This window comes from Dipodomys merriami, unplaced genomic scaffold (genome assembly GCF_024711535.1).
Source record: "Dipodomys merriami isolate MVZ:Mamm:240054 unplaced genomic scaffold, mDipMer1.0.p SCAF_59, whole genome shotgun sequence".
Taxonomy (NCBI): domain Eukaryota; kingdom Metazoa; phylum Chordata; class Mammalia; order Rodentia; family Heteromyidae; genus Dipodomys; species Dipodomys merriami.
Genome location: NW_027206168.1, coordinates 5053884 through 5079337, shown reverse-complemented (window position 1 = coordinate 5079337; position 25454 = coordinate 5053884). Strand labels below are relative to the sequence as shown.

At 44.2% G+C, this 25454-nt stretch overlaps 1 protein-coding gene across 2 annotated transcripts in view; it reads left to right on the top strand.

Moving 5' to 3' along the window:
- Positions 1–6825: 6825 nt before the first annotated feature.
- The window catches only part of LOC138813312 (NACHT, LRR and PYD domains-containing protein 1-like), a 30865-nt gene continuing 12236 nt past the window's right edge, over positions 6826–25454 (top strand). For both annotated transcript variants that reach the window (XM_070001704.1, XM_070001703.1), the window contains exons 1-10: positions 6826–7035; positions 7452–7663; positions 8697–8890; positions 14275–15847; positions 18441–18611; positions 20565–20735; positions 22787–22876; positions 23082–23173; positions 23738–23894; positions 25114–25337. In XM_070001704.1, coding sequence (XP_069857805.1) covers positions 7536–7663; positions 8697–8890; positions 14275–15847; positions 18441–18611; positions 20565–20735; positions 22787–22876; positions 23082–23173; positions 23738–23894; positions 25114–25337 — 2800 coding nt within the window. In that variant the 5' untranslated portion in view covers positions 6826–7035; positions 7452–7535. The remainder of the gene's footprint in view (positions 7036–7451; positions 7664–8696; positions 8891–14274; positions 15848–18440; positions 18612–20564; positions 20736–22786; positions 22877–23081; positions 23174–23737; positions 23895–25113; positions 25338–25454) is intronic.

Below are 25454 nucleotides of genomic sequence, written 5' to 3'. Positions count from 1 at the left end.
GTGGTCTTGTTTGTGATCATTTGGGTAAATGCCCAAAAGTGGGATTGCTGGGTCATAGGGGAGATCTTGTGGAGTCTTTTGAGGAACCTCCACACTACTTTCCAAAGTGGTTGAACAAGTTTACACTCCCACCAACAATGCAGTAAGTTTCCCTTCTGTCCACATCCCCTCCAGCGTCTGTTGTTATTAGAGTTCTTGATTACAGCCATTCTAACTGTAGTGAGGTGGTATCTCAGTATTGTTTTGATTTGCATTTCTTTTATTGCTAGAGAGGTTGAGCATTTCTTCATGTGTCTATTGGCCATCCTTTTTTCCTCTTCAGAGAAGTTTCTCTGGAAGTCTTTAGCCCACTTATTTATTGGGCAGTTGTTTCTTTGAAGATTTGTTGTTGGGGGATTTTTTTGAGTTCCAGGTATATTTTAGATATGACACCTGTGTCCGTTGTATGGCTAGTGAAGATCTTCTGCCAATCCGTGGGCTTTCTATTGAACTTACTAGCTATGTCCTTTACCATGCAGAAGCTCTGCAATTTCATGCAACCCATTTGTCCAACCTTTCTTTGATTTGTTGCACTTCTGGGTCTCTATTAAGAAAATTTTGGCCTGTGCCGAAGAGACCTAGGGTTTCTCCTATTCCTTCCTGTAATGTTTTCAAGGTGTCTGCTTTGACTCTGAGGTCTTTGATCCATTTGGAATAGATTCGGGTGCTGGGTGATATATAAGGATATAGCTTTAGTTTTCTACATGTAGTTAACCAATTTTGCCAGTACCATTTACTGAAGAGGTAGTCTTTCTTCCATTCTATTTTTTAGCTCCCTTATCGAAGATTAGCTGGCTATAGGTCTGTAGGTTCATTTCTGGGTTTTCAATTCTATTCCATTGATCCAGAGGTCTGTTCTTGTGCCAATACCAAGCTGGTTTGATTATTATGGCTTTATAGTAGAGTTTGAAATTTGGTATTGATATTTCTCCAGCACTGTTCTTTCTGGTAGGATCCTTTTTGCTATGTAGGGTCTTTTATTGTTCTATATGAATTTTTGGATTGCCTCTTGTGTTTCCTTGAAGAATGAGGATGGAATATTGATAGGTATTGCATTGAATTTGTAGGTAGCCTTGGGAAGTATTGCCATTTTCACGATGTTGCTCCTTCCAATCCAGGAGCATGGAAGGTTTTGCCACTTTCTCAGTTCTGTTTTGATTTCCTTTTTCAGGTTTTCAAAGTTTTCATCATAGAGGTCCTTCACTTCTTTGGTTAATTCCTAGGAATTTTATTTTTTGTGGAGCTATTCCGAATGGAATTCCTTTCCTGATTTCAGCCGCGCTCTTCTCATTGTTGGCATACAGAAAAGCCATTGATTTTTTGAGGATTAATTTTATACCCTACTAGTTTGCCAAAGTTTTGAATCAGCTCGAGTAATTTGGGAGTGGAGGCCGTAGGATTCTTTAAATACAGGATCATGTCATCTGCAAAGAGAGAGAGTTGTACTTCATCTTTCCCTGTTCGGATCCCTTTTATGTTTGCATCTTGTCTTATTGCTGTAGCTAGGCATTCTAATACTAGGTTGAAGAGGAGTGGAGAGAGTGGACATCCTTGTATCGTTCCTGAGTTAAGAGGAAATGGCGTTAGTTTTTCACCATTAAATATAATGCTGGCTGTAGGTGTGTCATATACAGCCTTTATTGTATTAAGGAATGTTCCATGGATTCCTAGTTTTTCCAGAGCATTCATCATAAAGGGGTGTTATTAAGTGAAGTAAGCCAGTCCCAAAGAAACATAGGTTCCATGGTTTCCTTTATTTACAACTACTTGTATATGTCTGAGAGAAGCAGAAAAGTTCAGATAAGTTGATGTTATGTGAAATAAATCCCAAGATAAGGACTCAAATGGTTTTTCATTCTTGCTATTGTTTCTAATATACTTATAAGGTGATTTTTTGTTGCTTTGTATGTCCATCACCCATGGTATAACCCCTGTTTTCACTGTATTAGATGTTGGTATAATTTTTGGAGGGGAAGGGAAAAAACACATTGTTTAAATAGGGATACAGGTGGACCCATTGCAACAATGAAATGTACAAGATGCTATGTCTAAAAACAAACTTTGGTGGTGGGGGAGAGGGGGGTAAAGGGGAGATAGGAAGGCAGGTTTGGTAAGGAGAAAAAAAGGAGGAGGCAACAATGCTCTACAAGAAATGTACTCATTACCTTGTTCATGTAATTGTAACCCCTCTGTATGGTATTTTCACAATAAAAAATCTTATTAATAATAAAAAAATTCCTTCCCTCCCCTCCAGAGGAACAGTGTAGGGAAATAGAAATGAGATGAAGTAGCTGAGAAAAAGAAGCAAGCATCAAGATGAATAGGAATAGATACAGGTTATCAGGATCGAAAGAAGATAACCACTTGATCCCAGGTAAGGAGGTCTTGTCCACCTTTTTGTGTTTGCTCAGCAGAATATGTCACCAGATTTAGGTCATTTAATGCAGAGTCCTTATCCAAGGAAGAATTCAGGAGTAGACATAGAGGAGACTTCATTGGAAGCAGGTTTATTAGTGCAAAGCAAAGTGAAAGCAAGCTAAAATGCACCCTCCAATACCAGAGTGGCCAGACTCATGAAGGAGCACTGTGCTAAGACTCTAAGACCACAAGCTTTGATTGGAGTCTATGGAGATAGCCAGTCCTGGAAAGCTGGGTTAATGTGTCATCTACTTCCAGAGCCTGGGTTTTGCCTCATCAGTTCTGCAAAACAGGTTAAAGAATTTCTAGTCTTGGTTTGTATTTTTGGTGGACTCAGGGGCTTCAGGTCAACAAGCCTATGTTGAACCATTCCTTTAAGTGAGTGGGTCAGGATGTGACTTTATCAACATTCAAGTCATAATTGTCAGCCCTCAGATTTCCTACCTCCCTGCTTAAGTTCTATATCATGTGGAACAGTGCTAATCAAAATGTGGTCCATGCCACATTATCTGCCTCAATAGTACTCAGGAGTGAGATCTCAGGTTGCTCTGCAGACCTGCTAAATCAGAATCTCTGTGGAGAGGACTGTTGACTTCAATAAGTCTCTCTTAACAAGCTTTCCAGGTGATATTAAAATGCACTAATCTAGAAGCAGTGAATAGGAAGAAAGTGGTACCAATAAGAATGGATGGGATCAGGGACTATAGTATGACCCTTTGGACCATGGCAAGAACTTTTTTTCTCCAGATCCAATAGAAAAGACATCACTGGGTTTCAGCAGTAGCAGCATATGTTGGGATTTGAGAATCAGCTACTGCATAGAACTTGGATGTGAGGGGGGCTGGAGCAGGGAAACTTTTTTTTAATTTTTATTTATTTTTTATTGTGAAAATACTGTACAGAGGAGTTACAATTAGTTGGGCAAGAATGTTGCCATTGTTCTAGTCACCTATTCAGGCTGTGGGACTGAGATGAAGCCTTAAGAAGTGGCGAGCACATAATAGAAAAATGAGCTACAAGGGAAACATTGTCAAGTGATTAGCCCTCAGGCCGGGCAAATGTCTTAGTTCATTTTGTTTGGCTGAAATAAAATACCTATAGAAGGGAGAGATCATTTCATGTTCTTTTTATCTATAAAAATATTTTTTATCTTTAAGTGGTTGTACAAATAGGTTTCAATTCAACATATCAAATAATGAGTCCATTGGCCTCTACCTAGAAATGTACTTCTTGCTCTGTCATTCATGGCACAAGGTGGAAGGAACAAAGAACACACATGTGAGATCAAGAAGGGGCCAAACTTATTCCATACAGAACCCTCTCTGAGTATAATATAAACATTTCTGCAATGATGATATCATTGTCTGTTCATGGGGGCTAATCTTCATCTTCCCTTTACTTCTTTAATTTTCCCACCTCTCCACTACTAATGTTCCCATCCATGAACTTGAGGGACACATTCAAAACACAGCCCTGAGGGAGGAGTCAGGATGATGTCAGTTTTGGTAAGGATATATGGGTGGATAGGATAGGGAGGGGGCAGTCTCGGAGACAGGATCAACAAAAAGAGATATAGGCTGAGTCCAAATCCAGGAGTTGAACCTCTAGTGGGATGTGGGGAACACAGGAAGCAAAGATGGCCCTGAGAGGAAGTTGAGTGGGCAGAGCCTGATTTGTCTAGTTCAGTTGGTAAAAAGCTCCTGTAAGCTTAAGTGCATGATAAGGTGTGACCTTTACAGTGATTAGTTGGTTCCATTTCCTCTCCTCCCACTCAGTCTTTTGCTTTAAAAAGGGCTTGCTCTATGTTAATAAGTGAGTTGTTGCTTGACTTGACTCCCTGCTGGGTCTGATAGTCTCCTGGGCTAAGGGTGGCTGGGGGATGGGGGAGCGGCCAAACTTTACCTTTCCTCGGACCCTGTCCGTCTTTCGTAGGACGGACAAAGACCCAACAGTGGGTCTAGATTTTCCAAGACTGAGTTAGAATGAACATCTCTGTGCTCAGGAAGTCCAATAAGATGAGCCCTTATGAGAGCCCACATGGAGAAGAGCAGAAGAGATGGAGAAGAGCAAGCTGCCAAGACCACAATAGGGTATTTGACTGGACTGGGGAGGGGTACTGTGAGAAGGTACCATGCCAGTAGCACTGTGCCAGCTGCTGCAGGATCCACTCAAGAAAAGCCAAACATTTGTATTTTTTTTTTCACCAGTCCTGGAACTTGAACTCAGCCTGGGTGCTGAGCTTCTTTTGCTCAAGGCTAGTGCTCTATCACTTGAGCCACAATGCCACTTCTAGCTTTTACTGCATAGTTTATTGGAGATAAGTGTCTCACAGACTTTCCTGTGTGGGCTAATTTTGAACCCTGATCTTCAGATCTCAGCCTCTTGAGTAGCTAGGATTACAATCATGAGCCACTGGCACTTGGCTTCCCAACATCTTTAATAGTCCATGCTCACATGGGATTATTTAGAAGAGGACCTCAGCTGAGCACCAGTACCAGTGATTTACGCCTATAATCCTAGCTACTAGGGAGGGTGAGAGTTAAGGATCACAGTTTAATGCAGCTTAGGCAGGATTGTCCAAGGGACTCTTAGCACCAATGAACCACCCAAAAGCCAGAATTGAAGCTGTGGCTCAAGTGGTAGAGCACTAGCCTTGAGCAAGAACACACAGGGACCACACCCAGACCTTGAATTCAAGCCCCAGTATCAGAAAAAGAAAAATAGAGGAACTCAGAAAATTGATTCAGTTGCATATCCTCCGAACTTTTATTTCCTCTTATATTCTGACCTACGTATTTCAGTGGTTTGTCTCCTTCCATGCAAGTATAGTTTCTTCCAGACTGGGGAACTTTCAAACAGAAGGGGGGACATTTTAATAGACAACCACTTAAAAGGTGCTCTGCTGGATACTGTGAGTGAACTAAAAGTTCTGCTTTGTCTCGGTTGTCCTGTGATCTGAGCTGTTCTCTGCTGCAGTTTCTTTGACATCATTTGTTCACCAGAGAAAAGAGAAGATTCAATGATGACAACCATCTTACATGGGAAGCAAAGTTGCCCCTCCAGCAAACCATGTCTTCTCTTTATTATCTTAGAGTTCAGGAGACCTAAATCACTCCTGTTCTCTCCAATAATAAAGTGACCATGACTTTTCCAGAATCCTTCCTGGGACCAAGCCTGAGCTAATGGTCAATCAAGACACACCTGTGGCTTAGGATTGTTTTCACTATGTATACTACTCTTATCCTCTGTTCCCAATTCTTCCTATTTAATATGAAGCTAATTTCTATACCTCTAAAGATTGCTGAAGATGTACTGAAGTGCTATCTTTCCATCATGACTATGGAATAAATCTCCTTTCTCTGTCCTAAAAAAAACAAACAAAACAAAACAAAAACAAAAAGCAATCATTCACCACTGTGTTCAGGAGAAAGGCTAACAAAACCCAACCTGCTCCAGCCACACCTGTGTCCCTCTCACCTGCAGCCATGATAAGTTCAGGTCCTCAGCACCCACTACTGTTCCTAGAGCAGTGCCTCCAGACCCTCTCACTTATTGTCATGGTGTTTCTTTTGATATACATCAATTATTTCTCTGGCAAAAAGTGGACCTCTTTGCGTAGGTCTGCCAACAAAAGAGTTTGGTACCCAGGCAATCAATTACTGCCCAGAGTAATGTAGGCTGAAGACAAAAGAAAAGATACACTATCCAAAAGGTCAGATCTGTGTTCAACAGCTTTTGTTTCTTAGAAAACTTACAATGAAAAAGAAAACCTACAATTTCCCATTTAATGTTTTTTTAAAAATTCAAGTGAAGGCTTAGATAAATGAATCGATCACCTAGGAAGTCAGGGTCTAAGCACATGGAGGCAGCTCATCAGGTATGGGGTCTCCTAGCCCAGAGGAAACAAAGACATCAACAGAAAATTCCCAGAGTAATTTCATAGCAGCAGATGGAGTGATGAGACATCCTTCTCAATTCTGCAGCCCTGGAGTGCTGCTCATGTGACAGAGGAAGAACTTCTGTGCTAGTCATCCTCCTGCCTGGGTTTGTGGTGATGAAGCAGTAACTAACCTTTGGCCCAGCTCTAAAGTTTCCACTAGTAATTGCCGTGTAGACACAGGGCCCTGTGATCCTGAGCCCAGTCCTGGGCTGGAGTCTGTGCCCCAGCTCTGCAGGCAAGTTCTGGGTGGTGGCAGGACGCTTGTGTGCCTTGTGTGCTATATATGCACCTGCTGCTGTGGAGGTTTGTCCTGGCACAGCCCCTTCCGTGGTCACACCCTCGAAGTTGTGGGGGTTGTTTTCTGAGTGACGTGTACTTCCTGCTTGGCTTACAGGAAGGTATTTCCTCATTTCTTTGTGGCTTAGGACCTAAAGACTTCTGAAGACACTTGAAAAAGGGCAGCCCAGTGCAGTCCTGAGCTCTGAGCTTAGCCTTAGCATTGAATCTACACACACACACACAAACACACACACACACACACAGTACACAGCACACACAGGCTACCAGAAGCACTGAAGCTCAAGAAGGGATTTCAGGAATCTTGAAGCATGGAACAGCAAGGATCCTAATGCTAATCAGTGAGTACCACCCTCCCCTATATTGCTGTCCCTTACTCCTGCAGCCTCCGATCCATTATCCTCCCATCCTCCTCCTGTTTCCTGCTCCACTTCACATTTTCTGACTAGTCTTGGGCCCTGTCCAGGAGCCCCACATAATCTGACCACCTTGAGTGTTTTCCAGTCTCCCAGGGCTCCTTTTTACTATGACTTTTCCTATCTCTCTGCTGCCCTCCACCCACACCATCTTTTAGCTGATGCCTTGGGGGTTACAGACTGGGTTCTGAATGCTGATTAGGAGTTGTTTACCCAGCAAACAGAAATTATACACAATAAGAGTCTCACATTCGGAAGTGGTAGGACCCAAGGCACAGGGAGATCTCGTCCTCTGACTGCCTCATGCCCTTCACTTCCTACCCTCTGTGTTTGTCTCTAAGGAGATCTTGTACAGGGAACAAGCCAAGCTTTGGGGGCCACCACCTGGAGCTACCACAGAAGCAGGCTCTAGAAGAGTTCCAGCTATGTCTGCTCAACAAAGCACTCCTGAAGAGCACCTCCAGGGGAAAAATGGCTCAGTCACAGAAAGCAAGTGGAATGAAGACGACCTCAGAACTGATGGCTTAGTTCGGAGCCAAGGATCTAACCCCAGGTACGTGGCACCTATGGGCCGATGGAAGTTGTGGCCCAAGGCCTAACGGCTGTGGATATCAAGTGAGTAAGCAAGACCCCAACCCACTACTATTGATACCTAATTGCCAACTTCTCCTCAGGTGGTGACTTGCATGGCCCTAGTCCAAGGACTCCAGCTCACCCTAGGCCAAAGCTGGGAGGATGACTGGGGAGGCCTTACTGGACAACAGAGTCCCACATTTTCTTCTACTCCAGTGCATTCCCAGACCCCATGTGATTGCCATAACACCCAGGATAAAGTCTTCCAGGGCTGAACAGGGGAGAGACTGCCATTCAGAATGGCACTACAGGGATAGATATGAGTTCAAGACTAGCTTCCAAGAGGAGTGCTTGCTCAGCAATGAAGTTATGAACACATATTTGGGAGCTGAAGGGGAAATCACTTCACTGTCTGCCTTTGTTTCTTCATCTGTAAAATGAAGAGATGAACCCCTTGGATTTGTAGGAAGTAAAAGTGATCGTCTATAGTAAACATTTACCAGAGTCCAATGTTCAACAACTAGGAGTGCTTCTATTGCTTTTGCTATTGCCACTGCTACTGTTCTGATCACGATTCATATAACTGCAGGGTGGAAGCTCATAGCCCCCCATGTGAGTGCCAAGACTGAGAGGGGAATGGTAATTACACAGAGGAGCAGTGAAAACCAGAACATGGGCATGGATTCCCTGTATCTCAGATCAGAACCTTTCCTAGCAGCACATATGAGAGCTTCACTTTCTGCATGAGTTTTTGGGGTATTGTGTACAGGCTGCAGGGCATTTGTAGGATCTTAGTGCCCACTGCTAAGACATGGCTCCTAAGTAATGTAAAGAAACCCAGCCTCAGTGCCTTGTCTCCTGCCCCTGCCTTTAATAAGCCTCCAACCTCACTGTGTCCTTCCCCATAGGCCATTCTCTGTCAAGGGTCCCCCCAAATCACATCAAACATGGAGTTCCTCAACTGCCCTAGCAAATCTCCTAACTCATTTCATTCCTGTCATTTTTCTCTCCAGAAAACCTCTCTCTCAATCACACTCAGGAACGCCAACAACATCAATCACTAGACAAGGAGCCCAACATTCAACATCCCCAGATACACGGGTCATCCATTCAGAAAAAGTCTATGGATGTGACACAATGTCAAGAAATCTAACAATATTAGAGATACAACGGCCTTTTGCTAAAGCAGGTGAAAACTACCACATAGGTGAGGCCAACCTGACTGACTCTGTGTGTGTGTGTGTGTGTGTGTGTGTGTGTGTGTGTGTGTGTGTATGTGTGTGTGTGTGTGTGTGTGTGTGTGTGTGTGTGTGTGTGTGTGTGTTCAGGTCCTTATGGTCCTAGGGCTTGAACACAGGGGTTGGGCACTGTCCTTGAGCTTTTTCTGCTCAAGGATACTGTGACGAAACTGAGTCATGAGTGTTCAGAAAGATCAAATGGAGACAAGTCATGCTTTAATCATGGCTGCAGATGGACTTTATGTAACACGAAGCAGGATCAGAGGAACAAAGAGGGGAGAAGTCTGAAGCTTAGGTACAATTTGTCAAGGACACATGTTGAATTGAGTTAAGGTCAAGGGTAGCAGACAGTAAAGTAGACATTATGACAAACATTTAGGCCAAAAGTCTACATTGCCATCTATTGTGGCTGAAAAGAATGATTTAAATTTAGGTGTGTTTGTGATTTGAATTTTATGTTGTGTTAGGTGAGAAGATCCCAAGAACTACTCAGGATGGGAGTTCCTGATAAGGGGTCCCAGGGAGGGCAAGGGAGCTCAGTGGGCCATGGGAGCACATTGGGTTATAAAAACAATCAAGACAGATTCCCATCACTTGAGACCCTGAAGGGATATAAAAAGTTGAAGGACATTGTGGTCTTTTCTGGCTAGTTCCTTCTGCCTTAGGGGCCCCAAGAGGTCACTGGGGCCGGGGTCTTCAGGGGCCAGTTCTGCATTGGTCAGGGAGGTGTTAAGCGAAGCCTTTAGTAGTAGCCTACTGTAGTAGGATGGCCTTGACTTGCTCCTTGGTGGTGGCTTGTATGATAGTTGTTATGAGATGGATGAAAAAATTCTGAAAATATTTTTTAGTAATATAAAAAGGTTAAGATAAGAATGATCACTATAGATAGAATTAACACTGGCAGAAGCCAGGAGATCTGACTACAGACATTACTAAATTGATTAAAAAGAAAGAATAAAAAATGATTACAAGGAATGGTGTTATCAATGTTAGGAGCCTGGATGTCTGGCTCTGGATGCTACTCCACTGACTCCCAGAGTTCACATAGAAGAAAGGTGAGGCTCACAAGGACACTGACGAGTATTGTCACAGCCACGCCACCCAATACAGGGGAAGGTTTGTGAAGGTTCCCTTGTGAAGCCATTGACTTCAATAAAAACAAACAACTCTGGTATAACTTTTATTGAGAGGTGGGGCTAGAGGAAATAGCTAACAAACAGAGTTTACAAATCCAGTCAATAAAGACCTAGGTCAAGATCTTCCCTCACCTACTTAGGCAGCTGAAGCCATGAGCTGGTGTGGATGGAGGCTTCTAGTTGCACACAGCCAACAATTTGGCCACAGGGTGGGGAGGATAATTGGATGGGATGAACAGGGGTGCAAAATCCCCCATGTTAGTAGGCTCAAAGGGGTGCAAAATCCCCCCTGTTGGTCTGGCTCTCTGAAAGCCACTATTTGTGAAAAGAAAAAAAGAGAGAGGAAGAAAGAGGAGAGAGGAAAGAAGAGGAGAAGATAGAAGAAGAAAGAGAAAGAGAGAGAGAGAGAGAGAGAGGCTCTTACAACTGAGTTTGCCCGTCAAGTCAATATGCCTAGGTCAAGGCCTAGCATCCTTTCCTGGCAGCTCAGCAGCTAGAACCAGGGATTCCAGGTCCCTTTCTGACCATCATTCAGTTATAGTAAGCAGGAGGGACCAACTGTCTCTCAGAAGGCCTCTGGGGAGGAAAGAAGAGAGGGGAGATGGTGAGAGAGAGATAGAGAAATGTTGTATCCCCTACAAGGACCAGAATCCTCCAGGGCAACACTGTTCCTGGGGAGGGAGCCATCTGCTGGAAACTGAATCATGAGCATTAGGAACAATCAAGAAGAAGTCAGAGACCTCAGCAGACATGAGCAGGCTTTAATCATTATTGTAGAAGAATCCGTGCAACACTGAGCAGGGTCAGAGAAACAAAGAGTGGGGAAGGAAAGGGATCTGAAGCTTAAGTATAATTTGTCAAGGACACATGTTGAATGGTGTTATGGTGGACAGTAGAAGGCAGTCATGTTCATTATGATGAACATTTAGGTCACATTTAGATGGCTAAAAAGGATGGTTTAAATTTAGATGATTCAAAGTGTGTGTGCATTCTCAAGAACTGCTCAGATGATAGTTCACAATAAGGGGTTCTAGGGAGGTGGGGAGAACTCAGTAGGCCCTGGGAGCCACACTGGGTTCATTAAAAAAAAAAAAAGCAAGACACATTCCCATCTGCTAGGTACCATTCTACCACCTGACTCATAACTCCACCACTGGCATTTTAGTGGTTAATTGGAGATAGGCTTTCCTGCCCAGGTTGGGTTTAAACTGTATTCCTCAGCTCTCAGCCTCCTAAAATGCTAGTGGACAGGCATGAGCCACCAGCACCAGCTTTCTTTCTTTCTTTACTTTTTTTTGAGGAGAACAACAAAGGTATGAACCAAGAGTCAATCCCCTGGGGACCTGATTGAAAGACTGAACACAAAAGACCTAGAAATCCTCTGAAATAATTCTACCAACCCTGCCTTGGAAGTCTCAACAATGGGCTCTGACACTGCCTCCAAGAAGCCTGGGGTATTAAAATGCAGGTTCATTCTTCAGCACAGGAAACACACCACCTGGCTTAGTGGGCAGGACACTAGGCTGGGATCAGGAGAGCAGTATTTGGGTCCCACAGGGGCCCTCAGCATCTCTCTACCCAAGTGTCTAGAACAAGTCATGTCCCTTCAAATGACCTCACTCCAGGTCAGGCCTTGGTCCCAGGGCTTCACTTGCATGCTCTACAATTTCACAACCACTCTGTGACAAAGACAACTATTGTCCCGCTGTAGAGATGAGCAAAGCTCTAAAGTTAAAGTCACACAGTTAGTGGCAGAGCTGGAATTAAACTATCACTGTCTCCTTCACCATAGTCCACATCTCTATCTTATTAAGCACTGAAGTCCTATGCCCTATGACATCTGGGTAATGAGCACAGGTACACCAAAGCCACGGGCACACAGGGTCCAGTGGCATGGTCTTAACCATCAATTATACTGCCTCTCAGCATTAGGAGATGCCACCTTGGAAATCTTAGAGATGTTCAATTAATAGGATTTGTTCTACATGAATTTAGGAATAAACTCATAGACTTCATGGTTCTAAAATGTGGTCCATGCTCCATGTATATTGACTAACTTCATAAGTCATACCACTCTTCATCCAAAATAGGGAAGAAGGAAGAAAGTGTCACTGGGAGGAGATGAGTTGAGTAGTTTCCTTTAAATGCAAGAATTCATGGGGCTGGGAAGTTGGCTCAGTGGTAGAGGGTTTGCCTCACATGCATGAGGCTCTGGGTTCGATTCCCAGCACCACATAAATGGAAAAAGCTGGAAGTGGTGCTGTGGCTCAAGTGGTAGAGCACTACCCTGGAGCTGAATTGCTGAGAGACAGCGCTTAGGACCAGAATTCAAGCCCCACTACCGACAAAAAAATGCAGGAATTCTTCATTTAGGGTCCTTGACTTTGATTGCAAAAATTTTCTAGACAAGTCAATATGGTAAGAAAACTTGGCAGAGCTTTGTTAAGTAAACAAGCAAGCAAGCAGACAAACACTCAGAAGGGCTGGAGCACACTCTAACAGAGTGCATGCTCTTTTTTTTTTTTTTTCCAGGACAGAGAATGGAACCCAGGGCCTTGCGCGCACCAGGTGGGCGCACTTCCCCTGGGCTAAACCCACAGCCCCAGAGTGCCTGCACTTATAGTGAAAGACATACTGCTCCTTGGCCTGTTAGGGCATTTATAAGATAAAGGCAGGGGGTCTACATTTCAAGTTATGCAAAGCTGGTTTCTTTGTCTTTACTCTAACCACATCTGGCATTCTTTTCTGAGTTTCCAAGTAAGAATGCATCCTGCCAAAAAACAAATCCTATCCTTGAGATAAGGAAGCACCTGGCTATTTGCATTTTAAGCCAGGTGGCTTAAGTTTGGGAAGGCATTCTTCTCAGAAAGGCATACATAAATACATCCATCAGGAATGAATGCAACCTGTTGTCTCTTGAAGCAATGATACCATTTCTATGTTTCTAAATACTATATTTCCAAGTTTCTTTCACCAGGCCTCAGTTTCCTTAAGTTTTCCTGTTTCACCAAATGACTTTGTTCCCATAATCTTAATGGAATTGAAGGAATATCTCCTGTATTTGTTGTAAGCTGACTATACTTCCCTTTTTCTTAGTCTATCTGGCTTGAGAAGGAATGAAGGAAGGAAGAAAGGAAAAAGCAAGGAAGGAAGAAAGGACTAGAATCATCTTACAGAAACATGCAAATGAACTAACCATTAAAATGATATACACACAAAATTGAAATGAAAAAAGTGGGAGGACAAATTAGTAGGCATAAAAGATATTTATATTAGTGATGAGTGTCCAAGCAAGTACCACAATGGATATATATGAAATGGATTTAATGGTAGCTTTCATACATAAGAAAAGGCTGATTCTATAGAAATGCATTTTAAATATTTTTATTAGCTGTATAAAGGTGTGGCCATTCAACAAAGCAGTTAATGAATACAATGGGTCTTGGTCAATGTCACCTCTCAACAAAGAATTGCATTTTTTCACCTGACTTTAAATTCTCAGGGAATTCTTCGGTGGAGCACTTGAATAAAATAGCATCTCAGAACAAGTACAAAACCCATATGGCATTTTTTGAAATATTAGAAGCACAGGTAGAGATATGTTTGTAAAGACAGAACAATAGGATGTTGGTTTTTGCTAGACTTCAGTAATCCTATCTACTCAGTATCTGAGAATCACAGTTTGAAGCCAGCCTGGACAGAAAAGTCTATGAGACTCTTAATTCCAATTCATCAACAAAAAGCCAGTAGGGGGAATATGCCTCAAGGGTCAAGCACCAGCCTCAAGTGAAAAAATTAAGAGAGAGCTCCAGGCCCCGAAAACAAGGCCCTATACCTCACCACCCAAAGTATGTTTTATAGGCATTCATTGCAACTATCTAAGCCTGCTCTCATAGCCTTCAAGTAGTCAGAGATGAGAAACCAAAAAACAGTGGAAATTCAGTCTTTATTCTAGCCACTGAAGCAGTGCCCTTGATACATACTTTAAAAAGGAAAGAAATTCATGCATCTGGTTTGGTCACATCAGAATTTGAACTAAAATCCTCTCTGTCTAAGTTCATGTTCCCTCACTGTGCTACCAAGAATGCTCCACGGTCTGCAGCTGATGTGATATGTAGCTTAGAGTCTGCACAAAGTTCATCATTGTTTAACAAACAAATAAATCATAAATCATTCTAACCTATTCATTTATGTTCCCTCTACCCTCCCTTACTTAGAAGCCAGAAAAATAAGATCCAAGAACCAGAAGACAAAGAAGTCTTTCCCTTGGAAAAATGAATATTTCACTCAACTGCTACTTCTACAAAAACCTTACCCCAAAGACCAGGAGCCCCTTTTCAGGAAGAGCTGGTATCAGGATGAAGTGGAGAAGAGAGGACATTTGATTGACATCAGAGATTTATTTGGCCCAAGTCTAGACACTCAGGGACAATCTCCAACAGTCATACTATATGGGCCTGCTGGAATTGGGAAATCGACTCTGGCCAGGCAGATGAGAGGAGCCTGGGAAGAAGGGTGGCTGTACAGGGACCGATTCCAGCACATCTTTTTCATCAGTTGCAGGGAGCTAGACCAGCGTGGCATTTCAAGTCTGGCTGAGCTTCTTGAAAAGGACCCAGCTGTCCCAGAAATTCCCATTCATCAGATCCTGTCTAGGCCAGAGCAGCTGCTCTTCATCTTAGATGGTGTGGATGAGCTACATTGGACTGTAGAGAGGAAGATATCTTACCTTGGTCTGCACTGGAGCAAGCGTCAGCCAACTTACATACTACTGAGCAATTTGCTGAGTAGAATCATGCTTCCTGAGGCTTCCCTGCTCATCACAGCGCGGACCACAGCTCTCTCTAAGCTTGTCCCTTTCTTGAAGCAGCCATGTCAGGTGGAAGTCCTGGGATTTGCTGAGTTCAGCAGGAAGGAATATTTCTACAAATATTTCCCAGATGAGAGCCAAGCACTCAGAGCCTTTAGCTTGGTTGAGTCAAACTCCGAACTCTTGACTCTGTGTCTGGTTCCCTGGGTGTCGTGGCTGGTCTGCACATGCCTCAAGCAACAGATGGAGCGCGGGGAGGAGCTTCCACTCACCCCCCAAACCACCACAGCCCTCTGTCTGCACTACCTTGTCCAGAATCTCCCAGCCCAGCTCCTGAGGACACATCTCAGGGGGATCTGCTCTCTGGCTGCTGAAGGCATCCGTTTTAGAAAGACTATATTCACAATAGATGACTTGAGGATTTATGATTTAGGACAGGATGTCATTTCCAATTTCATAGGGATTGGTATCCTTCAAGAACACCAATCTATGAGCTACAGCTTCACTCACCTATGTTTCCAGGAGTTCCTGGCAACAGTGTTTTTTGCCTTATGGGATGAATATCCTATCTTCCAGAGAGCAGAGAAAGACTTGCAAGTAGAGTATAGAAGGCATAGCCTGTTTGAAGAACCAACCATTCACTTCCTCTTTGGTCTTTTAAGTGAAAAAGTAAAAAAAGAGATAAAATCCATTACCCACCAACTGCCTCAGATGGAGAAACGGGAGCTGCTATATTGGGCACAGATGAAATCCAGGTACCAGCAGCCATTTTCGCTGAAAGTGCTTCACTGTTTTTATGAGACTCAGGATGAAGAGTTTCTGACCCAAGTTATGCAAAGCTTCAGGAGAGCCAGAATTTACCTCCGTACAGACATGGAGCTTCTGGTGGCCATTTTCTGTATTAAATTCTGCAGCCATGTGAAGAGGCTTCAGCTGATTGGACCACAGAGACAAGTACAGAGATTCCCTGGAGTAGTTCTGTGAGTATCCCACCAAACCCTTTCCTCCAGCTACTCTGTGTCTCAAGAGCCCCGTTGTGCTGTACCAGAAACACGCTCAATCTGACCCCATTTCTCTGAATGGAGGTCATTGGTGACTTCTAACTGCCCAAACTGACGTCCATTGTCTGCCCACCCAAGAGCTTTGGTACGACTGTGTGACAGACCTGCCTAGTCCTGCTGTCCCTCTTCCTAGCTCTAAGATGGCCACCACCTCCTCTGCTGGTCACTCTCCTAACTTCATGCTGATCTTCACATGGCCCTAACCTCTCCAAGACTCAGAAAATCCTGCCTCTGGGCCTCTCTTTTCATTGGCTTTCTCTGAGAAATTGTCACTCAGGCACTTCAGATACTCCCTTCCCCATTTCAGTGACCTTGGCCTTGAGACCATTTCTCATCACCTCAGAATACAGGTGTCTGAGAAGAAATGTTGAGTTTTCCCTGCAATCCTGGTTCCTTGTTTATGTCTGTTGTAGGCAGTCAACCTGAATCCAAGTGGGAGCTTGGAAGTGTAGTGCTCTCTAACTACCCTCAACCTAGCCACCCTGAGAATGTCCCCTCCCGGAGTTCCTGCCTCTCACCATGCCAGCCCTGGGCAGTGGTGTGTTAGCTGATGATTTTAACTCTTCAAAAATTCTCTTACTAAGCATTAAGCTTTCCAGGCCTTAAATATCATAATTGAAGAGCAAAATCCCTAAAGTGCTCAGAAACTAGGAGAGAAGACACATCAGGCAGCAATGCCAATACAGAGATACAATATAATACAATAACAAAGGTACAGAGGAAGAAGTGATCAACATGGGGAGCAGAAAGGGAAAGATCTTGGGGAGGGGGGAGGCTGGGAAGGGATGTGAAGGGTAAACAAAGGAGGAGGCTGCAATGCTTGGTAAGAAATGTATGCATTATCCTGCCCACATAATTGTAACTCCTCTGTACAGTATGTTCACAAATAAAATTAAATTAAATTTAAAAAAAAGAAAGGGAAAGATCTCAAAGGAAGAAATGGTCTACTTATATGATTCCTCTATTTTCAGACTTTTTAAAGAGGTTTATCATGATAAAAACCCATGTTCTTTGAGAAAGGATAATTACGAAGAAGGAAATGTCAGTCACAGGTTTGGAGGTGCGGCTAAGTTGGTAGAGCACTAGCCAGTGAGTGAAAGCATCAGATACTAAATTCAAGTCCCTGTCTCAGACCAAAAAAAGAAAGAAAAAGAAAATATAAATCTCAATTTCATCATGCAGTAATGAAGTATACCTACGGAGTCATTTTTCCATGTCCTTCCTATAGGGAAATTGAGCCATGCTATATAGTTTATCTTGTAATCAGCTTTAGTTAGTGATGTTAATATATCAAGGCTATACCTCCTTTTACTGAGAAGGCTGATATGACACTAGTCCCATGGCCATGTGCTGTCCCCTTGGGGGAGCTTTATGGCTGATCCCACCAATGCCCTGTTCTCCTATCTGTAAGTTTGTTTCTAATTTTTCATGATGATAACATGATTTGACTTTGAGGCTTGACATGGTTTTCAGCAGAGCTCTGATCAGGAATAGGACAGAGTCCAGAGAGTGCAGGGACACCAGGTCAGAGCCAGCCAGTTTGGAATGGACCACGGCTTGTGGAGATTGGAGAGGATCTTGGGAAAGTTGGAGCTTCTGCTGCTGAAGTACAAGGAAATGAGAGGCCCTGAGTCAGCCAGGAAGGGCAGGGGGCAGGAAGGAGGCTGCTGAACACAGACCTGGGGAAGACTGGCCCCAGCTGTGTAGCAGCCTGTGATAGGAAGGAGTGAGGATGGTGGACGAGAGGCTTCCGGGTTCCTTGGTTCATAATTAAACCTCATGCATTTGGATAACCAAGTCTTAATTTTTATTTCAAACAATGTAAATGCGATACTAGCATCAAAAAAGATATCGCTTGCAAATTTTATTCATTGGTATCTTTCACATTAAATTCATGTTGTTAAATTGGAAAAATATACTTTTTAACTTTTGCTACAGTCACGATTGGAAAAGTGTAACATTTTTGAAGAATATGCACTGTTTATATTTCTGAAATGTTAAAAGTTTCAACAGAATGTACATCTTTGGGGGACTCAGAAAGACTTCATAATCCTCACAAACCCTCTTCATAGCAGGTACTATTATTACCTTGGTTTTACAGATGAATAAATAGTCACAGAACCAGACCTACCATGCAACCTGCTGGCTTCAGAGTCTCATCTCCCTGTCCATACAAGCTATTCAGACTTGAGGAAAAGTTGAATGGTTAGAGACCTATTGAAACCTACTGGGTCAAGAGTTACTGGGCTACTGAAGTGGAGATATCTGAAAAGAAACAAGAGTATCATTATGTAGCTTGAAGCAGAACTTAAGAGATAGAATGAGCAGCCACATAGAGGAGGGGTCAGGTGTTGGGGACAAAGGGCAGTTATGTAGGATAGTCAGTCCTGGAAATGTCTCTGTCCATGGAGGCCTGGTGCTCACGGAACAAACCTGCACTGTTGTACAAGGCTGCGCAGCTCAGACCCTGTCTACCCATGATACAGCTCTCCTGGTCCTCTCTCTGCCTCAGGTCCATGTGGGCCCCACTCACTGATACCTCGTGGAAGGTTCTCTTCTCCACTCTCAAGGTCAGTGGAAGCCTGAAGGAATTGGACTTAAGTGGCAATCCACTGAGTTGTTCTGCAGTACAGAGTCTGTGTGAGACCCTAAGACACCCCCAGTGCCACCTGGAGAACTTAAGGTGAGTCAGAGCTGGGTTGGGCTCTCCCAAAAACGGAGATGGGCAAGAGATCAAAGGCAAAAGCTAAGTACAGAACTTGGCTTGGTTTCTGTAGCCATCAAATATTTATGGATTCACTCTTTGACCAAGACTTGGAGAGATACCAGAGTTATTAGTGTGAACAAAGATCTTTAGAAGCCAGGTACAGCATTATCCTGCCCATGCAATTGTAACCCCTCTGTACAGTATGTTCACAAATAAAATTAAATTAAATTAAAAAAAAAAAGAAAAAAAGGATCAGCCAGTTTCCAAAGATTTTTCTTTAAAAAAAAAAAAAAAAAAGAAGCCAGGTACAAGTGGCTCAAGCCTATGATCCTAGCTGCTCAGGAGGCTGACACATGAGGATCATGGTTCAAAGTCAGTCAGGTCAGGAAAGTCCATGAGATTCCAATCTCCAATTAACCACCAGAAAATCAGATGTGGCACTGTGTTTCCAAGTGGTGAGCAAAAAAGCTGAGGGACAGTGGACAAGCCCTGTGTTCAAGCCCTATCACCATCTAAAGAAAAATCTTTCCAGAGTTTGCTAAAGATAGTAATCAATGAGCTATTCTAACAGATGCTGCCTGGATGCTGGCTTTCTGGGGGTACCGCTGATATCTCAACACTGGGAACAGTGACGAAATATAAATTGTCTGTGGACAAGTGCTCTCAAATGCCAAGTGCTAGGACACACCTTCCATACAGCTCACATTGGACTTTCAGATATGTAAGGAAGTCCAGAGGAACCAAAAAGTATACAGGTGGGGCTAATGGGCAGGCAGTTATTATTTGATGAAGGAGAGAAGGGGACGATAAAGCGGGAGACGTCTTTGGTATCCAATCTAAAGAAGCATAACCTGGCCCAAGGTCAGCTCCCTGCCTCCTTCCTGCACCTTTACAGCTGCCTGTCAGGTCTCCATCTGCAACTCTTGATCCAATGATACATCCTCCTGTGGAAGGGCCCGAAACTCACCATATTCTACACTTCCCACTGTGCCAGAATAAAACCTGTGTCTCAGTGCCTGCTGCATCATTGTCAGGACACAGTACTAAAACATTATAGCACACTTCTTCAAAAAACACAAAAAGTTACTGTCCCTACTGCACACAATTATTCACAGACACACACATGCGTGCACACACTCTTTCAGTTTATATGGAGGTCACTTTTGGCTTCTAAGATCAGATATTCATAACCCTGGTTCTACCTGCATTTCTCTCCTTTATCCCTATACCACATCTTCATCTTCACAGAGCCGTTGCAGGCTTCCCATCAATCTTCCTGAACAAGAGGTGGGTGGGATGAGAAGAAGGACATGAGAGCAAGCTGAGATCTCCTAATATCAGGGGTTCAGCAATCCCAGGAAGAGTGGGAATTCTTTTTTTGCGGGGGGGTATGGTCGTGGGGCCTGAACTCTGGGCCTGGGCGCTGTCCCTCGGCTCTTCAGCACTGACTCCTAACCTCCACATGTACTGGGGAGCCAAGATTGATCCTCAGTTCCACTAAACCTTTAGTATTCCTCTCAACATTAGTTATTATATTAGAAACTCACTGATTTATTTTTCCTGGATATGAGATTCTTTTAACTTCCACACATCTCTATGGAGCCATTGTTCACTGCCTATAGGTACTTGGCAGGGCCAGTGTAGTTAACAATTAAACCCAGGTTTACAGCTAGAACACTGAGTAAATTGTTAACACAAGGATGAGATGATGGTTGGCCAAATTCCTGTGAATTTTATCAGAAGTAAGGGTGGTTGCTGTATCCTAAGGACTTGGTTAAATGAGGAAATGAGAACTTCCCAGGTCTCTTCAGCCAGGAAAGCCTCTCTTCCTTTAATGACACCTCAGGATCCACAGAGAACATGAATTAGACTCCACTTACATAGATGAGAGAGCCCTCAGGACAGTGAGCTTGTGTGTCTCTGCTGCAGGCTGGCAAGATGTGGCCTCTCCTCCAGCTGCTGCCAGGACCTGGCCTCTGTGCTTAGCAACAGCTGCAGGCTGAGGGAACTCGACCTGCGTCAGAATGACCTGGGTGACCTTGGTGTGAAGCTGCTCTGCCAGCGTTTCAAGCATCCTGCCTGCCAACTCACATTCCTACGGTAAGGCCATGGGGGTCCCTTCTACGCCGGGTGCAGAAGAAGGGCAGAGGGGAGGTTCTTGGCAGCCTTACAGGTGAAGAAAAGGGACAGTAAATGCTCAGTCAGGCCAGTCCTTGCATGCTAGGCCATTTACGCTGACACCATGTGATTTGAGCAAATCACTGTCTTCTGTGAGATTCAGTTTCCACCTGTATGTTATGGGAGTATCACTTCCACCTCATGGATTACAATGAATTAAAATGCATTTTAGTGCACAGTGTGCAGAGTCAGATATGATAGAGAGCTCATGTCATTGAGGCAGTATGATTTTAGAGATTCCCAGTTCTCCTCACTCCAGAGCTTCTGCACTCATTCATTTGCTCATGCCTTCATTCACAGCATCGCTCTTGTGTGCTAAGCAGTAGGTCAGGCCCTAGAAACCAACTGGAGGGACATGCCCTCCTGTGGCTGACACACTGAAGAGGGGAGAAGTGTGGACCACCCATCAGCCCCAAAAAAACATACTCATAAGCTGTTTTGAGCACTGTGAAGCAAAATACAGATACTGTAAAGTTAAACATTAGCACAGGTTAGAATTATATCAGTGGACCTCCAAGGCTTTCAATCCTGAAGAATAAAAGGGGAGCTTAAGCACCAGAGGCTGGACAATGCCATGTGAAGCTGACACTGAGCCCTGGGGTTCATACAAGCCAGGATAATCTCCATTTCCTCATGCCTGTCTTTCAACAAGCCCTCCTTCCCCAATCTGTCTCTCAAGTGTTTCTTCCATTGTCTTCCTAATCCAAGCTGACAGACAGCTACCAGGTGAGGCTTTCTGTAGCTCCCGGACAGGCGCTGCCATGTGCTCAGTCTCCATATTCAGAACCCCGTCCCTTCCTAAGCTGAGAGGGTCAAGGGATTCCACGCCCAGTGGCTTCCCTCAGCCAGTTCTTCATCTTCACAGAGTAATCAGAACAGGTTAATGGCATCAAAAATAAAAAGTGTCTGCTCGCTGGTTCTCCTGCAGCTGACACTGACCTTAACAACCCGGTCAACTTTACTCCCCAGCCTGCATCCTACCAAGCCCTCAGAACCATCACCTTCTGCTGCATCCCCTCTCCTCTCCAGACCTGTCTCTGCCAGTAGATCTGTATTCAGGTCATAGCTCAATACTAAGTTGTGATACTTTGGCTACCTCTGAGGAAAGCTGGCTTTTATAAATCTTGTAGAAGAAGGTTCTACCTCCTTCCTGTCCTCATAAACCCGAAAGACTTGTGGACAGAGGCAAACTTACACTCTCAGGATTCCATTACCTTCCCATGGGAGAGCTGCCATGACAGAGTAATGATGATCATGGTGCAGGTTTCTTAGATGCTTTGTCCTGCCTCACAGCAACCAAGCAAGAACGACCTGTCCTCACTCAGTGATGGGGATGGACAGGCCCGGAGAGGGTTGTAACCATCCCAGATCCGATGGAAACTACAATTCCTGAAGTCTGTAAGATGGAAACCAGGACTCTCCTTTCAGCAGATCTTCTAGGTTCTGAGGAGAAAACCCAGGCCCCTGCTGTGCACAGCTGTTCTACATGTTCTAAAGTTCTACTCAAAGTCTCTTCATGAACTAAGAAATGCCTCCCAGCACTGAGAATGCTGCTTGCTCAGGCTCACATTCTACTAACATGAACAACTTCATCCATGGTCCTGTCTCTTTCCTTGGATGACCTGTTAGAAGCCTGAGCCCTATAGATCATAAAAGCTCAGCCCCTCCTCCCAACTCAGGACAGGTCCAAAGGGTCATTCTGGGTTCAGAACTCCCTGTGAGCTGACCAGTGCCTACACTGAGTCTACCTTGAAGGTAATGCCTACTTCTGCGCAGTTCGGCTGCCCTTCCTTCCTCTGACCTGGTATTAGCCCAACAGCAATCCCTAGTCACCCTCCTCAGAGCCTGATTCCCAGGGACCTGACTGAGACAGATGCCTCCAGCAGGTCTCAGAGTCCAGAGTCCTGGGCCTGAGGGCTTGAAGATCCTGTGATGTGGAACCCAGGAGAATCAAGTTCCCCTTGTGCTTGCAGGCTAGACCAGACCTCTCTGAGTGACACAGTGAAGGAGGAACTGAAGGCTCTAGAGGAAGAGAGACTTGAGCTGCTCATGTCAACACTGTGGTAAGTGTTGGGCCTGGCAGACCCAGAGCCAGGGCTGAGCCTTTGCAGCTGCTCTAGAGCCAAGAGGTAGAGTCATTGGATGGTGCATAAACAGAGGTAAGAAGGAAACAAGAAACTACAGAACTAAAGTAATGTAGGGTGCTTGGGATCTTTTGTGAAAAATATCCCCTACATCTAAGGGAGAGTCAACATCTCTCTGTTATAGGAAGACGAGTGAGCTGACCCTTACTGAGAGATCAGATGGAGGAGAGATAGATAACAGCCTCACCTCACTCAAGGAGCAGAGACTAAACTCAGGTATTTAAAGGGACTTGGGGAGGGGCAACTGTGGTAGAGTTTCCTCTTCATCAACTGACCATCATGTGGGCCAGAGAAGATTTCCTACCTGGAAGAGTCCATCTCATGCAAGATCATGTGCTCCAAGGGCTTAGAGAAAAATCTATCCTCTTTCCCAGCCTCAGGAGCTGGTGTTACCTGCCTCCATCATCTGTATCTCTGTCAGACCCTGTCCCATGTCTGATGTTCTATTCTGGGTTTCTGAGGCCTGAGAAACTCTCTCTATCCATGTCCATTCATCTGTAGAACCAAGTTTCTCTTCCATCCTTCCGACAGGCAACATGGTGGGAAGTACAAGACTATACCAGTGGGACGGAGAAGTAGGCAGAGTGTGGGCCAGCGGGATAGTGGGATGGGTATAGTTAAAAGTGGGAACATGATCACAGCAGCAGAGACAGAGGCCACAAACACACTCCTGATTTACCTAGGAAGGCTAGGCTTGAGAAAAGCCCAGCATAGGCCAGCTATGAATTCCTGGGAAGACCTCATTGGACAGTCTAGAAATAAAGTGTCCTGCTCTTCCAGAGAAAGATGCCCAACTAGTATCAGAGCTGGTCTCATATCTTACTGCCGCCTCACAAACCATCCTGACCGGGGATTGTCTAGGAACAGAAGATGTCTTCTTGGGTCCCATAGGGCCTGTGAATACTGAGCTGATTGACAGCGAAAGGCACCTGTGCTGGTGAGTGAGGGGCTCTGCTACCGCACGCTGAAATTTCCCCACGGTCTCCTGACTCCCATTTTCAGACAGCATGCTTTTAATGTGTACTTTGATTGTGGGAAAAATAGGAGTATTATAAAATTTTCAAGCACACACAAAAGCTGAACATGTTAGGAATATCCTTGTTCCTTGATCTAGCTCCAGTGATCATTTTCCAAATGACTTTCAATCACTTTCTTCCAGATATTAAATCCAGATATTAGATGATTTTTTTAAGCATTAACTAGGCCCTTATACACCTCAACTAACACAAATAAGGACCTTTTTTTCCTAATCCAACGTAATTTTTGCCTCCTAAAAAACTTGCATTAAGTCTTTCCTGTTATCTAAATGCAGTCTGTTTCACCTTTTCTCCTTTGTGGGAGGTGCATTCTTGCTGATATTTGTCCTAACCAGCTTCTGATAAGGACTTCTCATTGTATTTGATTGGTTTCTCTCCTTAATCTCATTTCAGTATCTTATAATCTGTATGTTCCTGCTTTATTCATAAGCACTAGGTGCAAAGCACCCTTTTCTTAAGAATACCTATGAAGTCATGAGGAACATGGCAACCCTGTCCTCCAAGGTCTCCCAGTCTCATAATTAACAATTTAGCCAGAACCATGAGCTCAATCCAACAGGCTGTCACTTGTCATTCACTGCCACAGGCACTGCCTCAGCAGGGAAGAACAATGCACTCCACCTCGACTTCAGAAGCTATCATCTGACCACCCAACTACACACCAAGTGGGGATCCTTGGGAAAAATCATTTTGATCTGTGTTCAGCTACAAAGCCTGCTCATGAGCAATAGCATGTAGGTTTAGTCACTATTGGTAAAATTCCTCTTCCAAACATAGGTATACGCTTTAAAAAATAAGAACACTTTCCTATTTTGTCATGTCCATCATAATAGCATTGACCAGCTGCTCCCAAGCAGGTGTTAATCTATTGATTTACATTAAATTACTCGTCACTTGCAGCTCTGTAAGGTATGGTGACTACGACTTATAAATGAGGAAACTGAGATCAGGAAAGCTAAATGAGTTCCTCAGAGAGCAGAGGAGCCAGGACTAAACCTGTGACCTTGGTGGAATAGGTTTAGCTATTCTGGACTACCCACAGCTGCTTTACTGTGTTTGGCATCCAGAAGGGGCTTGGTGGATTTGTGTAATTTGATGTCTGCCTCTCCCTCTTTACAGTGTTCACTTCCCTGTGGCTGGCTTCTACCACTGTCCCAACATGGGTCTGAGCTTTATGGTGAGCAGGGCAGTGACCATCACCATTGAATTCTGTTCCTGGGACACTTGCCTGGACAAGACTTGGCTGCAGCACACCTGGATGATAGCAGGGCCTCTGTTTGGCATCAGGGCTGAGCAAGGAACTGTGGCTGCTGTGTACCTTCCTCACTTTGTGGACCTCCAAGGTAAAGAATGGAAACATAGGATGAGATTGGTAGAATAAGGGCCCAGAAAAATGATATAACATAGTATAGAGTGTGAGGAAAGAGGATGAGCAACCCAGAGCTTGCTAGCAAGGTGGA